Source organism: Cyrtonyx montezumae, unplaced genomic scaffold (genome assembly GCF_038088225.1).
Source record: "Cyrtonyx montezumae isolate F1298 unplaced genomic scaffold, pur_monq_1.0 scaffold_21, whole genome shotgun sequence".
NCBI lineage: Eukaryota > Metazoa > Chordata > Aves > Galliformes > Odontophoridae > Cyrtonyx > Cyrtonyx montezumae.
In genome coordinates, this window is record NW_027071948.1 from 1,409,915 (window position 1) to 1,426,252 (window position 16,338).

At 40.9% G+C, this 16,338-nt stretch overlaps 1 protein-coding gene across 1 annotated transcript in view; it reads right to left on the minus strand.

Annotated features, from left to right (window-relative positions):
* PLCH2 (phospholipase C eta 2) overlaps positions 1 to 16,338 on the minus strand; it is a 62,525-nt gene that overhangs the window by 28,787 nt on the left and 17,400 nt on the right. Inside the window, exon 2 of the mRNA XM_065737940.1 lies at positions 784 to 930. Within this exon, the coding sequence (XP_065594012.1) occupies positions 784 to 930 (147 nt within the window). The remainder of the gene's footprint in view (positions 1 to 783; positions 931 to 16,338) is intronic.

Sequence of the window (16,338 nt, forward strand, 5' to 3'; positions counted from 1 at the left end):
TCATGCTGTGCTCAGCAGCACGTACAGCTTGCCCTCCTGGCCTTCTATGCTGCATATGTGCCTTGGCTGTAGGGTAACTTACCTGGCTGACTGTAACTGCTGTCTGCAGGCAGCTCTGACTCAGTACCAGCACTTACACCACCTGTATGTCCCTGATTTTGTCTACAGATACAGCAACAAGTATCCATGGGAACATCCTTTTTGTTTGACAGTACAAATGATGAATAGAATTGTTCTCTCCTGCACAAAACTGTACGAGCTCAGAAGAGCAAAATGGAGTAACTCCTCCTAGCACAGCATCTACATAGCATGCTGAGACTGACTGATGCTGACCTACAGCATGCCTACCCATATGGTTCTGACATTAAAAAAAAACAACAAACCAACAAAACATTTCAGTGTAAAGTATTCTTCAGCCATATAGTGAGCAATTACCCATGCTAAAGGAATGGAAAGGTGAAAGGTAGTAATCCTGTAGAAAAATCCTCTGGAGAAAGGAATGAAACCTCATGTTGCAAGGCCCCTGATTCACACAGGTTTTGCCTAAACTCACTTCCAACAAACTAACTTAATGTTACCTGGATACTCAACAACAGTAATTTAATCTTCATAAACTATTAATCATGACAAAATAACTTTATGCCCTTTAAAATCCAAGTACAACATTTTGCGTGATCACCTGTGAATGAACCAGATCCTTCATGCTGGTTTGGGCTCATTCATAAGAGGGCAAGACCCTACTTAGGAGGAATCAGGATAAATGGCTCTGTGGTTGACACTCACTTTTGGCTCTCTCATTCTTTCGGGAGGGTCTCCACCGAATGCATGACTTGTGCTCATCCAGGTAGTAGAAGCGGACCAACCCTTTGGAACCACCTCGGAGTTTGATCATTTGAGTACCAGCTTGCATGGAGCTCATACATCTTTCCACTAAAGAGAGAAATAAACTGATATCAGTATGTCAGACTTTGCTCCCTTTAAAAGACACCTTTACAGGAAGAAAACACGTGAACAACATACAGTTGCTCAATTAACAGTTCAACAGATATGATTTCCCGTAGTGTCTGACAAAAGAGGTCAGTTCATACGATCACAAAGTCAAAAAAAACTCTTGCCAGCTGAACTTACCTTCAAATGGAATATTTTCCACTCTCAAATTAATAGGAATGGAACACTCATTTTGTCAGAATTGGCACAAGGTACATACCCTTCTATTCTTATTGCAAATGCTTAATTTGAGCTCCTGCAATACACAAAATAAGTGCTGGACACAGAATTAAATGTCACCTGGAAGCCAGGATTCTTGGCCAGCAAAAACTAGCACGACTTCATCAATTTCAGGAAAGTTATTTTCAAGAAATGGAAACCTAGTATACTGAGTTCCCAATCTTGTATTCTTACTAAGTGACACTGGACTGCTGCAGCAAAGAGACTCAAAGAGGCTTTTTTTTTTTAATAGTTTACAGGAACATTTACAGTTACTGTTAAAAATTTTCAAGTACCAACAAATAAAAAAAAGCCATAGAATATAAAACATTACCCTGACATGAGGAAGAACAAGCCCAGTTTCATGCTTTCTGTTACAAAGGTGTTCCAGTCACCATTAATTATTTATGGCTCAGTAGCACTACTGTTGTTTTGGAGTTTTGGTGGTTGGTATATGTTTGTGGAGGAGTGGGAGTATTTCAGCATGTGAGGATGAAAGGAAGTTGGAGGAATTGAGTCATTTGAATATTTTTATACATGGAGAAGCTTTGTCTAAAGATCTATGACTGAAGTCCAGAATGGTTCTGGGTGATGTGACACGGCTCTGGCTCAAGCCCATCTGTTTATAGATGCCCTATGGGCAGCATCACACCACTGCCAAGGTCTGCATGGAAAGGCAAACAGACTTCAGAGTGCTGACTCCAGGGCCCTGGAACATGCAACATGCTTCCAAGCCTACAAAAACCCTTCAGTACAGGTGCAGTGTAAAAGCTGTTCCCCTAAAATATTATGCACCAAAGCAGCTTTCCCAAGTGCCAACAGAAGACTCCCACACCCATCAAAGGTTCAGCACCACAAATCCACAGAGAGATAACAATTGCTGCACTTAATAACAACTCTCCAGAAACAATCTCAAAGCTATAGCTGGCTGCTTGATAGACAAAGCCAAGCTCCATCTTGTCAGGAACATCAGTTTCAGTTCATAGAGGAGACACTGAATCTTCTTAAAGTCAATATATAAATATTATCTAATGCACACATATTTCTATATATCAAGCACAAGGGATCTTTCTCAAACTATGGAAGCTTATGGATTTTGTCACTGTGTGCCTGTATATTTACAGAAACCTTACTAGAATTCAGTGGCCTACTCTGGAAAAAGCAAAATAACACAGGACTAGGGCTGTGTTTCCACTAGACTACTCCTAGACAAAGTTGTCACTAAACCAGATTTAAAAATCAAAGCTCAAATGACACTGCCTTGAGCAATGGAGTGGCAGGCATGCAGCCCACGTCTTACCAAAACGACCCATCTTCCACCGTGGAGAAGCCACAATGCTGCCACCAACCCAGAAAAATTCTTCAGCCAGGCGTGCAACCGAAAACTTATTCTGAAGCAAGGGGCTTCCTGTGGCATCCATGGCTGAGACACAGACAGCTTCCAAACAGAACAGTAATAGTGCAGGCCTTAGCAGAGACTGAGATTCTGTAGCTGCAAACTTTCAATGTACATTATAGAAATTCAGGATAAAAACATTTCAAGATAGCTGTTGATCTCCAAAATCCAGTGGTATTCTTCAGGCTGTTACAGAGAGAGTAGTTCAACGGTAAATTTAGGCTTCCTCTTGTGCTGATTTGGACTACTGAAATAGAAGCAAAATCCTTCTCGTTCTCTATGATGTATCTGTGTGTCTGGTTTGGAGGACAGGTACCTTTCAGTTCAGCATTTTGAAGCATAGAAATGATGGATACAGAGGCAAAATGGCATTCAGGTGATTCCATTTATGGACAGAAGGACCTTCTGACAATGTTCTTTTCCTGTGCTACATTCCCAGCTGTGGTGCATCCACCAAGACAATACACCAGCTCACAACTGTTGGCTTCCTCCATGCTGCTTTCTTCCGATAGCGATGGCTATGTAGCAGGACCTCTTTTGCACGTTGGATGGCACACAGATCTGCAAGTGCTCTTGCTGATGGTTTTACTTGCTCTTCAACAACAAACAGCAATACATGTTGCAGTAAATAAGTGTGAGGTTAATAGCACAATCCATCCCCCCCAAGTCACCCTTGCCTTTCACTGTGAATCTGGCGAGGTGCTTCAGCTCTTCTGTCTCCTTCCACTTCTGAAAAAAGGAACAATCCCTACTTCTTCTCATCGCAGTTCTTCAAAATATCATTGTAGGAATCTTCACCTTTTCTTAGAAGGTTCTCCTCAATATTTTAATGGGAATATTTCTCTCCAGGCAGGAAAAACTAGATACGCTGAAAACACAGCAACGTTTGCTTGAAATCCTAAATCCCCCGTACGCACTAATCCTAAAGCTGTGGTTCTGCCTATCCAGTCAAGGGATTTAGGTGACACATGTTACAGCTGTAGAAAAATAAGAAGGATAAAAAAAAAAAAAAAGGCCTTTTTTTTTTCTTTTTTTTTCCTTAGTTAGCAGCATGCTTTCACCTCCAAATCTGCACGGTAGTGTCCTTGCAAAATGAGACAACCCCACAGAAGACACTTCCCTATGAAACAAGTCAACCAGCTACAATGCTCGGAATGAACGCTGTTCACAGAAACCAGGAACAGATTGCACAAAAAGTGGCAGAGATAAAAGCAGGTAAGTATTAATTTTTAAAGAGCACTAAGTTACTACCTCATTCCCTTTGAAGTGCAGCCAATAAATTCCAAATACAGAAATGTGACATTTACGTTATCACAACCTCTTGATCTACACTAAGTACAATATACAATTGCTCTTGCCATCTGTGATCTGCACAAGAAACACAACATGCTTCTAGCTTGATAAGCTAAACACAAACTGCCCATTTAAAACGTACTCATTAAGTATTTCCCACTCCTCCTTTCACAGTTTGGAAAAGCTTTGTAGCAGATAATTCTAGAGATGACTGATCCTCAAGCACAAGTTGTTTCCTTCATGACTGTGTACAGTGATCTTATAGCAGACTGGCCTCGGAGTTTAGCCACATGTTTATTCAGGAATAAAAACCAAACTGAATCTGGGCTATGGATGAACAGCAGCAACATGCTTGTGTACACTTTTGCTGCTTTCTTTTGCTTACTCAAATACTTCAGCAACAGCTTTCCATTCTCCTATCATTCAAGAGTAAATTAGCAAGATGCCTCCAAGCCAATCACTCTCTTCTATAAGGCCTAATGGTCACAAATGGAGAAAAATAACACATTTTAGAAGTCCTTCTATCTACTGATTGTGGCTGGATGTCAGGTAACTAGGGGAAAGAGGAAGAAAATAACAAAGGGTTAAACGTGACTTAATCCCTCTCCCAACTCTTAAGCTACTGAGCTGAGTACTTAGGATATAAGCCTATTGAAATGGGTTTCTATTCTTGCCCCACTTGACATCCTCAGAAAAATCTCGCTCACCTGACAAAACGTGCAGACTAAAGACTTCCTCCCATGGCACTCAAAAGAAGTTATTATTCTCTGGGTGTACCAAAGGCTTTTCATGGCTCAAAAAGATTTAAACCCGAACAGTATTTGAGTCTCCTGGCTGCCCTGTGGCTGTTCTAAAAGTGGGATTCAGAAGAGATGAAGAACAATGCTGGAATGTCAAAGGTCTTGTCAAAGAACATGTTCACTGCCAGCGAGGGGCAGAGAAGTCAGACTGCATCACACAGGGAAAGAACATCTTGCAGAAGATACAGGAACACAGCACATATGGTTTATAAGAGAGAAGCGAGTAAAATGAAGATCCTCCCGAGACAAATGAATTGATGATCAGTGCAGTCCATCAGGATGGGTGGATTCATTTCTAATGCACGTTTTGATGTTGAAGCAAGGGAAAAGTGTTAAAAATTTTATTTAATGCAAAAGGAAACAGATACAGACCTAAGCAGAAAAGAAAAAAACTAAAAATTTGAGTGTAAGAAATGAACTAGTGAACTAGTTATCAAACAATATACATATTTTCAATCCATTAGCTGTCAGAATATTGGACACTACAGAACTGGTACTATAACAGGTCTGGAGATCCTCAAGGATTACATTTGTCACTTCACAGGGACGTGCTCCGTTTATCCTTGCATGAACGCCCTTCACACTACAGACCCACTTTACCAGATTAACAAACTGACCTCATCACACAAGGGTTATTCTACGATACTTAGAAAGACATGGGCAGTAATTACCGACACATGTATGAACACTAATAGTGGTATCACTGTTTCCCCACACATGGAAATGTTGCTCCTAATGGCTGCAGAATAAAAAGAATATGATTGCCATCCTGCAGTAGAAGTAGCAAGATAAAAGGAGGAGACAAAAGGTTTTGATGTCAGCTGGCACACAGCCATTATCTGCACTGTCTCTCTCTCCCACTTTCCTCCTTGCCTTTGTACTTTCAGCTGTAAACAGCAGCCAAAAGGCCCAGAAAACCTGCAGAAATTACAGCTACTGCTGTATCTTAGATATCTCTGCATAAGATACCACTGCCTAAGGTCTTCATATAAACTAGTAAACCTGTCCCTGTCATCTGAAACACTAAATGCTGAGCTGCTTCAAAAGGAAAATAATAAAAGCATGCAACTGGCTGAAATGCATATCACTTAGTACAGTTTAGAAATACATCTGAATAACAGTGCAGGCTCAGAATACAAGATGCACGAACAGCAGGAGCACAGCAATCTTCCCTTGAACTGAAGTTACAAAGCTCTTTCTAAATGCATAATTTATACAACACCCCACCTTTTTTTTGTTTGTTTAGTTTTGTTTTCCCCATGAGAATACTGCTTCCTAATTGTCTAAAGTAGCATGATTTTGACAGCAACACCTACAAACTCGGTTTCAGTTTCCCTTCAGTTGGACCCATTTGCCTTTGTGTTTCTGTGACTGTGTACTCTTTCAGTGCTGCATCTGCATGGAACAGCACCAGTGTTCCCCAAGAGGAGGGATACAGCAAGAATATGCTGACAGAATCATAGGCAATATCTACGCTGTTAATTCCTGTTTTTGTCTGGCAACTAAAGCCTGCATTAGTTATATTAAGAATTCACTGGAAGAATCCCTTCTGACAGGTTCTGCTAACTTCCAGAGAAGGAAAAAGGATGAGATCCGCTCTGAACTAGAAGCGAACTTCCTGCGGTCACCCCGCCAGCAACGCACGGCGCAGAAGGCCGGAGCACCAGCTGGACCACAGCGTTATCCCAGCAGCACATAAGCTGCCTTTTCCTTAATTCTAACACAAGCACCCCACTGACCTTTGGCACAGACCTGGCTCCAGACCCCCGCAGACACGAGGGCCATCTGGCCACAGCTCCGAGCGCAGTAATCCCCAGGCAGATTACAGCCCATGGCAGGTGGGAGCAGTGCTGCTTACCAGCTTCTGCTTCTCACCCCTCATGCTTCCAAGCTGAATATTGCTGCAGTGGCTCTGAACTGACTCAAGTTATTAAGTGTTACAGAAATACAACTCTGTGCAGCACGCATCCATTTGCAAGGCCACCGATCCCTCTGGGAGAAACAGCAGTGGCTGTCACACAGCACATCCTCCAGCACTGGAAGCCACAGACAAGCCGTGAGACAGTTGCCTCAGCTAAGCAATCCAAAGCACGATCACTTCCAGGGTTTTCCAATGCCTTCTGAAGTCTTTTCAATTACTTTACACACGTGAATCAATACTCGTGGAACTGGGGCCTGTTAGCAACAACAGTGGCAGCGTAATCCTGACAATGAGCCTATCCCTTAGGTCTCTTGAGCTCATCAGAAAAATCTGATGCAATTATTCTAATTAAATGAGAACTAGGCTTTGTGATTTGAGTCTTCAAGTAGGACTGATTCTTAATGAATTAAGATTTGTGTCACATTTTATCAGTGAACAGTAGAAATATTATTAACCATCGATTTAAAACCTGTGCCATTTTTTGAAATATTTCTGTAATTGTTACCTACAGAGATAAAAATATAATAACAATTTCCTATAAATGAATTCTGCCCAGAATCCCTCTACCACTTATGGACAGGAAATTCAATTTCCACGTTATCTTTAGTCAAACGTTTTAAAACCTGTTTGAATCTTGTGCAAAATGTCATTATTACAGCTTTACACGTACAGAGAAATGTCACCATAAAACAAAGATTTTAAGTTTCTTCTGGACATAGATTCTAAAGGTTTGTCTGTGGTCACCTTATTTCCAACAATTACAAGAAAATTTCCCTATAAGATTACAGAAGATTTAAACTCTTTATATTTGAAGATATAAAGACCTATCAGCACTATACCTTCTGTTCAGTGACACTGGTCATAAACACTGACAGGGACACAATGGCAGGCTGGGGGAAGACATCCATCAGTATCACTGAGCACTTTCTATGTTCCTGCCTTGTAAGAAAACACCTAGCCCATGTTCATGTCCCTTGTTAACATTTTAATTGATGACTGTTCATGATACTGAAATGAATGGCCAAAGCAAGCACTATGTTATCTGAAGGTATGCCACAGTTTAGAGCATGCAGTTCAGCATGTATTCTGAACAGAAGAGAGCACAATGCACTGAGCAGCAAAGACAGAAACATGATTTGAAGGCAGTGCAGTGCACTGACATTTCCAGTAGCGCCTGTTACTGCAGCGCATAGGCAGTGTTCTTCTACAGGCTAAATAAAGCAAATGCACTTTGATGTGAGATCTCTGCCTCAAGTTCCACTCCAATTAAGTTGGAGTTGTCTTTTATTATTGATTTTGTGTGTTGCAGTTATTTTTTTGTTAAACATTTGTGACAGAATTATTTAGAAAGCATATTGACTCATCACTTCCTCATCTTCCTCTCAAAAATATATCACTCTACAGAACCTAGCATCTGTAAACCTCATAAACTAATTGCAAGTCTTTTTGCAAGCTTGAAAGATGATCATAATTATGCATTGTCTTCAAGCAGGAACCACCTGCTGTAATTCTTGAAGGACAAGATTAAATCCAATGTAGCATGGCTGCACAGTAAGCACAGGCTGCTGAGCTGAAGTCCATCACAAGATCAGCGGCCACAAGCCAATAAAGCTTACTGCCTAATATTGTTTGTCTTGGATTCAGTAGTTAGAAAAGCATATAGGAAGCAAAGTAATTTGTTCCAGGCTCTTTTGGAAAAAGCATTTATATTTCTTTGCTTTGGATTTCACTATCTGCTCCAGTATGAAACAAAGCTGTGCACCAGATTCACTTCCCTCTGGGGCACGGAACGAGAAGATGGGCAGCAGGCATCTCAAGGCTGCTGAAGTCAGCTTGCAGGCTGAACTCTGGAGACACGCTCTCTCTCTGGCCATGCTGTGCCACAAAACATCACTGCTCTCTGCCACCAAATGCCTCCAGCTTTGCAGAGAGCAATGCTGCTGCTGCCCTGTGCCCTGCACAAGAGGAGGCAGGGGCTGAGCAGATTAGAGCCCAGCACAGCAGGCAGCGTGCTGAACCCTGGCAGAACGCTCTATACCACACCATCCTCGGGCTGTTGGCTGTTTCACCCCATCTCATGGACACAGCTGTAACACAAAATGTCTTTAGTAGCACGTGTGAGAGCATTCTCTCTAAAGACACCTGAGCTCCATAGCAGACCCTGATGCTTACTTAAATCACTGCGCCATCATCACATCCTCCATTATCAACATATTCAGTGTTACATACGGTTTGCAATGTTACCTTCTGTGGAAGTTTTTATTAGCATCTTTCAGCCCCTGGGGTCAGAAAACATGCTGAATTTAAGGGCTTTATGTGGCCAAGTGGGATCTGAAACACTATGAGTTTTAAGATCCTTTTAAATGCAAACAACTACGTGGTATGCATTTTTCCATTGTAGTATGGAAACAATAGCTTAGGGACTTTCTAAAGCGCTGAAAAGAAATTGAATATATAATCAAACCATAACAACAACTCACTTGGTGTCTTACCACTAAATCAACTGGATAAAATAAACCACACCAAGAAAAAGATAGTTATACATAGGCTATTTTCTTCTTTTTTTTTCCCTCTTAATCTATCAGCTCTCGTGCAATGAACACATTTCTGTGGCAAAACATTCATGCACTCAACTGCAGGGCCACAGGACCGGCTGCACTGCCACAGCTTTATGCTCAAGGGAGAGGAGAATCACATTTCCTCCAAGACCACAGATGAGCAGGAAGGTAACCACCCTGTAAAAACAAAGCCCATTAAGTGGCCCTGCCTGTACCTTCAGCTCATGGAAGCTCTGCCCTTTTAAGTTACCCCCTTCCTCTTCAGCATGTTTCCACCACCTAGCTTAGAACGACACCATCTGGCAGAAACAGAAAGCTGGTGAATATCCTTGAATCATACAGGTGAATTAACCCTTGTGCCAAGTTTTACAATACATTTCAAATGTTTTGTTATATAAATAAGCATTCACAGAATCAGATTACTGTCATCACAGATTACTGAACAACACTTAAATGCACCCCACTGTCACCACTGCAGTGCTTTACAAACCTCAAAGTGACACACTAGTTAAGACTTTCCTATTCTTCTGATGCATACTGTGAATCTTTCCTTATGTACCTGAATTATCTGCATGGCACTCACAGCCATTAAAGCTGTCACAGACTGTGGTTTTTATATTATTTGTATTAATAAAGTGCATAATTGTTAAAGCAGTCATTATAGGCAGAAAAAAAAACGTCAATTTCTATTTACAACAGAAGATTTTCTAGGAGGTGTTCTATAGAATTTTTTCTTTATAATTCTGCTGTGTAATGAGACTTCCAAATCAATTTGCCTTCGTTTTCACATCCTTCTTCAGTTACTGAAAGAGTACTTGCTGCAATGATGAGTGTCTGAGCAGGTACAGCCACACCAGCCTGCATTACCTTTTCTCACCTCCTGAGCAAACAGCATCACTTTAGCTTATATTCATATGAGAGTAATAATAAATGGCAGAGTCAAAACAGATTTAAAGATAACAGGCATGGTTCCTGCACCCAAGCATCAAATTAAACACTGTAACTGTTTTACTTAGGGAAAGTTTTAATGTAGATATGAATTTTTGAGCAAATGCACTGAAAGAAAAGCAAACTTCAATGAGCACCTCCTTCAGCGGATACGACAAGATATTCATGAGCATGTCACAAAGTATTCTGCTAGCTGAACACACAAGGAGGCAGAGCTACTGATCTGCTCTCCCACTGACATGAAGGTGCTGATGGAACAGCACAGAGCTGCTGAGCACACGTAAGCCATCCCTCTTGTTGTGTAACTACTGTATGAGACACATGCCTAATGGACACAAAACACAAAATGCCCACAGACAAGCAAGCAGGTATTTCCTTCAATTAAAATACATCATGGTTAAGGATACGATCGTAAGCAAGTTAACAAGAAGATAAAGCTTTTGAAAAATAAAAAATGGGGTTTTTGAGAGGTGGTCTTGAATTACTATAATTTCTTAACAAAGCCAGAGGTATTATGTCCATTTTGGAGTTGCAGGTAACTTTTGCAGTGCAGTAAGAAGAGGTTGAGGCAGTTCACAGAGAGGACTCACCCCAGGTATAACTCCACTAGGGACAAATTGAACCCAAACAGTTTCTATGCACTCGTTTAATGGGTGTAAAGAAATTGTATCTAATTAGAATCAAATCACATATTAAAAGAAACCATAAAACAATACAGTTGGTTCACAACAGCACTGAGTCTCTTTTTTCTCTTCTAATGTGGGTAGCAGAAGGTCTATGGTTAAAAATAGAAAGCCCTTCTTTACGGTGACAGCTTGCTACTTAAATGAGCAGAAAAGGGACATAAATATACCTGGTGCCTCCCTTGCACTCCTGCAGGAAGAAGCAGCCATTCAAAATGCATGCATTATTCAAGGTTTGGAGGTAATAGGAGGCAAAGGTGCAGAACTGCAAATGCTGCCTTAAGCAATTGCTACGTATTTGTTTTAAAGGTTTAAGTTTGAATAACGAAAGAAGCCACCATAAAGCTCTCTAAACTCTATTTTTCTGTATAGTCTAACTCACTATAGCAAGTGGTTTAAGGTGAGATTAGGGTGGTTAAAATAACATTTCTACTTACCTTTATCTGGGCTGAGGCATTTAACGGTGCTTGTATCATCCATATTCCAGTGAGAGAATCAAGTGAACAAAACACCATAGGAAAAAGCAAAGACCATATGCACATCACTCATATTTCAACACTTCTTTTAAATAATAAAAAATAACATCATAGGTTGGTCTTCAGTGCAACATCAGAAAGTTCCCAAGGATGCTGCTTCTGGTCTGAGCAAGCTCATTTTTTATTCTCTGTATAGCAGTGTATCAGGAGCTGCTGACAGGTAGAAACCAGCACAGGAGCTAAATGAATGTTACCAGCCTTTCACTGCAACTCAAGTGTTCAGCCACCTGGGATAATCTTTTATTAACTCCTGCTTCCCCACTCTCAGATAGGATGTGGGCATGTGTTTTGTTCCTCCCTCTTTCAAGAAAGAACTCACAGGAATGCTTGTGAATGTTAGGAAATAAGTAGAAGGATAATCCAGTTGACATCCTGAGGGATGATTTTCATCCAGTAGGCAACAAACATTAATGGGGTGCTAATACATTAAAGAAAAAAACCTCATTTTGATTTCAGTGCCTCCCCTATGTCCACACAGCATCCTGCATGCTGCTAAGGTATCTTCCCATGCTTGCTTAGATTGAGAAATCAGTCTACAGTTATTGATTAAAAATATGCAAGCTGTTGTTTTTGGACTTCCAATTCCTTTTCTTGTCTAGAAAATGTATTTCCCTCCAGAATTAGCAGGAAAAGACTAATGCAGAATTCTAGAAAATGGCTCACAAACAATGCATATTACTGTATGTGGTGTCCCAAAATATAATACACAAGTGTGTAATGCCTTCATGTCTGCCTAAATTCCAAAGAATTGCAGCATCTTAGCATGATGGTGCTGCCTAGAAGTCCTGAACAAATAGTTCCTGTCTGTACTATATGCCATTTAAATACACAGGGTATGAAAATGTGTGCCTCTGTGAACCTGAAATCTCTCTGATCAAGACTGACAAACAGAAAAAACAGTTTTCTTTAGGTAAGAAAAACTGATGGATGGGAGCAAGGAACATATGACAGTACCCTGCCCAAATGTGCTGCAGTCTGCTGCAGGACCCTGCAGCCCTCCACCCCAAACAGACACTGCTGCCTCCATCTCCCCACTCTGCCCACAGCAAGCAAAGCAAATTCATTTCTGCTCTCTGACATCACTGTGCTGCCTTATAGCAATTTCAAGCTCTAATCTCAGTTTACTGAAGAACTGATTTGCCGTACACTGCTTTTGCATTCACCTTTCTCTCATCTGATTCAGTCTTTCCACACGAGAAATTTCAAGGCTTGTTCATAGTTTCCAGTTGATACAGTAGACTGTCCTGCTAGGTTCTGATGTTATCTTATCTTTGCACCTTAGGCACCCATCAGCATTCCAGACAGATCAATACTCTGCAAGATTTGACATGAAAACCCTTCTTTCATTTAGGCATGAATTTCATTGTCCTAAGCATCTCATGATTTAAGGATTTGGTCCAAGCCTATTTTCAGCAAAACATGATCCTGTTTGCTTGCTCTTTTTTAATGCTATACCCCCTGAGAGATCATCTCCTGAGCAACTCAGTTCAGGTGCACTTCAGGAGCACTTATTCCTAGAGCCTCCCGAGGCAGGGGCACTGTGTATTTACTCCACACTGCTTTTGTTTTCTTCCCATTGTATCTGCTACATTTTTAATACATGCTAATAAGGGAAGTACTGAGGACCCTTGCTGCTGTACTGCACTATGCAAACTCAGGTTGACTTAAGGCACAGGGGCAGAAGGGACAAAGAAGCTGCATCCACCATCATGATGCCATTTTACACACAAATAAGCCATATGTTGTGTAAGAGGTTGAGGTTTGGCAGGCAGTCCTCCAAGCCTTTGAAAAAAGATGATCATTTCTTACAGTCTGCTCAACTACTGATACACCAGCCACTGCAGGATCAACAGCAGCAAGTTTCTACCCAGAAAGTGGCACCAATTTCATTCACCAGTATATGAATTGCTATTAAAATACGTCAATACTCAGGAACAGCAAGTCAAAAACTAGATGAGGATGGAATATTTTAAGGGCAAAGCAGCAGCTGTTTGTATTCTGAATGCACACATCAAATCCTCTCAGGATCCACCCTTCCTTTAGCATTTTCCATAGGTAAAAAACATTTATGAGGGGTATCACATACAATTTTCCCGTCCTCATGAGGGAAGCTGTTTTTCAGAAATGGAAATGATATTACTCAAAACAAAATACCAAGAAAATAAGCACTTAGCTTTCAAAGTGAACAGATTTCAATGCAACAGTTATTTTTAAAGTCCACAAGAAAGCCAGCTTGAAAATGAATGATGAGTATCAATCAACATCCACTGATAAGAGAACAAATGTGACGAAATTCTGCTCTGATTCCCACCAATTATCTTCCAACATCCCCCAACAAATGTTACAAAATATCTCAAATAAATAAATGAATAAACCTACTTCACTGATAAGCCACTCCATTTTAATCTACATTTGTTGCATTTCCAATTTTTTTTTAAAAAGATTTAAAGTTACCTGTCCAATCATGGGACTCCAGTACAGGAACTAAATCCTGATTTTGAATATAAATAATACCTATGTAACAAAAGGCTTTCTGTCTGGGAGACTTTTGCAATGCAGTTAGAACAGGTTCACAAAGCAAACATCAGAAAAACATTTGAATGCATTAACAACACCTCCAAATTTTTGAATTAAAATAAACACAGATTGTATTATCATAAAGTCCCAAGTATTTTACCACTAAAGATGATCTCACAATAACTAAGATGAAGTACAAAACAGGAGATTTTGATAGGAAAAGCCAGGCAGAAATAGCTTTTACACCCAGAAGTGCCAATGTGAAAAGGAAAAGGAAAGGTCAGTGCACGGATGTGGATGCTGTGCGCACGGCAGAGGCTGAAGGCAGATGTGACAGCTCAGCCCAGGTGACCACATCTGGGCACAACCAAAGCAACTGGCAAACACAGCACATTACAGGGCAGTTAAGATAAAGAGAAAAAAGTTACACCCACAGTATCAAGGATCTTCTTCGTAAGTTCTGCCCGCATCACACCCAGCTCTCACTGAAAGCCATCAAACTCCATGCCGGAGTTCCATATAGCACAGTTCATAGCATCCCTTCAAGGCCCTCCATAAATCAACTTCAACACATGTGGGTGTCAGAGTTCTTAAGTTTTTGTTCCCATAGTTACGAATGTACTTTACCACAGGAGAAACAGCAGGTGGCTAAGACACAGCACAAAATCATCATCCTTTTAACACGGAAGAGTTGGGATGTCTCAAATAAAGGTTTTATGGCCAAATGTTTTCAGGCAGTTACAGAGACTGACACCATCAGATCAGCAAACTACAGAATCCTTCCACACGTGTATTTCTGAGTCAACACTAAGCTCACCAACACACAGTGAAGTGCCTTGTAGCTGATGATGCCACAGTGTTGCACAATTCAGTGCTGAAGTAGTTTCCTCCTTTTTTTCCTCTGATTTGGAAAACATGTTTCCCTTGTTTTGTTGTACCAACCACCTATTCTTTACAGTTTCTGAGAACAGCAAACCTAAAAAACATCCCTGTATCTGCCAGCTTGCCAAATACCCATTCATTTCTTGTCCTGTATTAGCTCCTCACAGGTAATAATCTTCCCCCTCTGGCACTGTTGGTAAGGCAACAGTATAATTTTTTTTAATCATTCTCTACTTGTTCTTAATCTGGAACAGATTTGATTTGCAATCTCCCCCGTTCTCCGGGGTGTCTGGGAGCAGGCTGCGGAGGGCACGATGCGGCGCTCTGCACATTTCTATCAAAAGCAAATCAAAGGTTTGGAACAGCTTGTGCACACACCAAAACGTAATCAACATGGCTTGAGTGCTGCAAAACCCATACTTTGGCTTTGTGCTATTTTAGTGCCAGTTTTAAAGGGCACTGACTACTGAAATACCCAATCTCGAAACTTCTTCTGCTGTTACGTTCAACTTTGGCTGCACAGAAGTAGGTCACAGTTTTGCCTGCTTGTTGTGCCTCTCAGCAGAACAAAGCACTATTTCCTAAAAGCAACCACAGCCTAAGACAAATGCACTGGTTACAAATGCATTGCATCTGCAGAGCCACCAACCCCACCTCGACAAAGCTGACACCTGGAAAGCAAACACACAAATTACTGCAATTTTTCTTTTTAGATTACACTTTTGCTCAGTTCACAGATTCTTTCCTACTTTGGAGTTATTCCTGTATTATAATAGCACAGGGCCCTTACGAACCAACCTTCCATGCTAAAAGGAACTGGGTATATGGCCTCAGGAAGCAAACAAACAAAAACATCTTTTAAACTCCAAATTTTGAAATAGTGTTATTATTATTTGTTCTTGAAGGGAAAATTCTACGAACGTTAGATAAAACTTGAAAACTTGTTTGATCATGTTCAAATCAAATGATCAAGTTGATCATTTTTCTGCAGGCATTTTATTTTATTTTATTTTTGCAGGTGGAAAAGACTGCAAGAGGTTATTCTCCTTATCTCTCAGGCTATTCTCATTATTGATTAATTAAACAACATTCTGAGAAGTACTCCATCCTTAATCCTCAGGCTGCAGCAGCTTGGAAAGCTGGACCTCTGCTGCCCTGCAGATCCTTTCCAGGTGTTGTGCTGCAGCACACCCTCCATAACATTCTGCTACACTCAAGTCTAATGTGAAATATAAGAGTTGAAAAATCAGGATTAGATGTTCCTGTATAGTATAAGTGAAATAACAGAGGTACACAAAGACTACACTTCCTGCACAAAGACAACACCTTCTGCCCATAGATCCCAGAAATCTATAGGATTCTCTGGTAACAGGCTTCACTACAAAATCTTTCCAGAGCCCAGGTGGCTTACTGCTGCCCAGTAACTCCATACACGAGGAAAACCCTGGATTATCCACCCTTTCAGTGGTAAAGTGACAGTGTCACAGTAACTATGCAGCCTCCAGCAGCTTCTCAGCACCCCTGGCAGGGCCAGCAAAGGCAAAAAGATACTGCAGAGGAAATGCAAAGGATGAAAGCACAGGCTGAAGTAAAACACT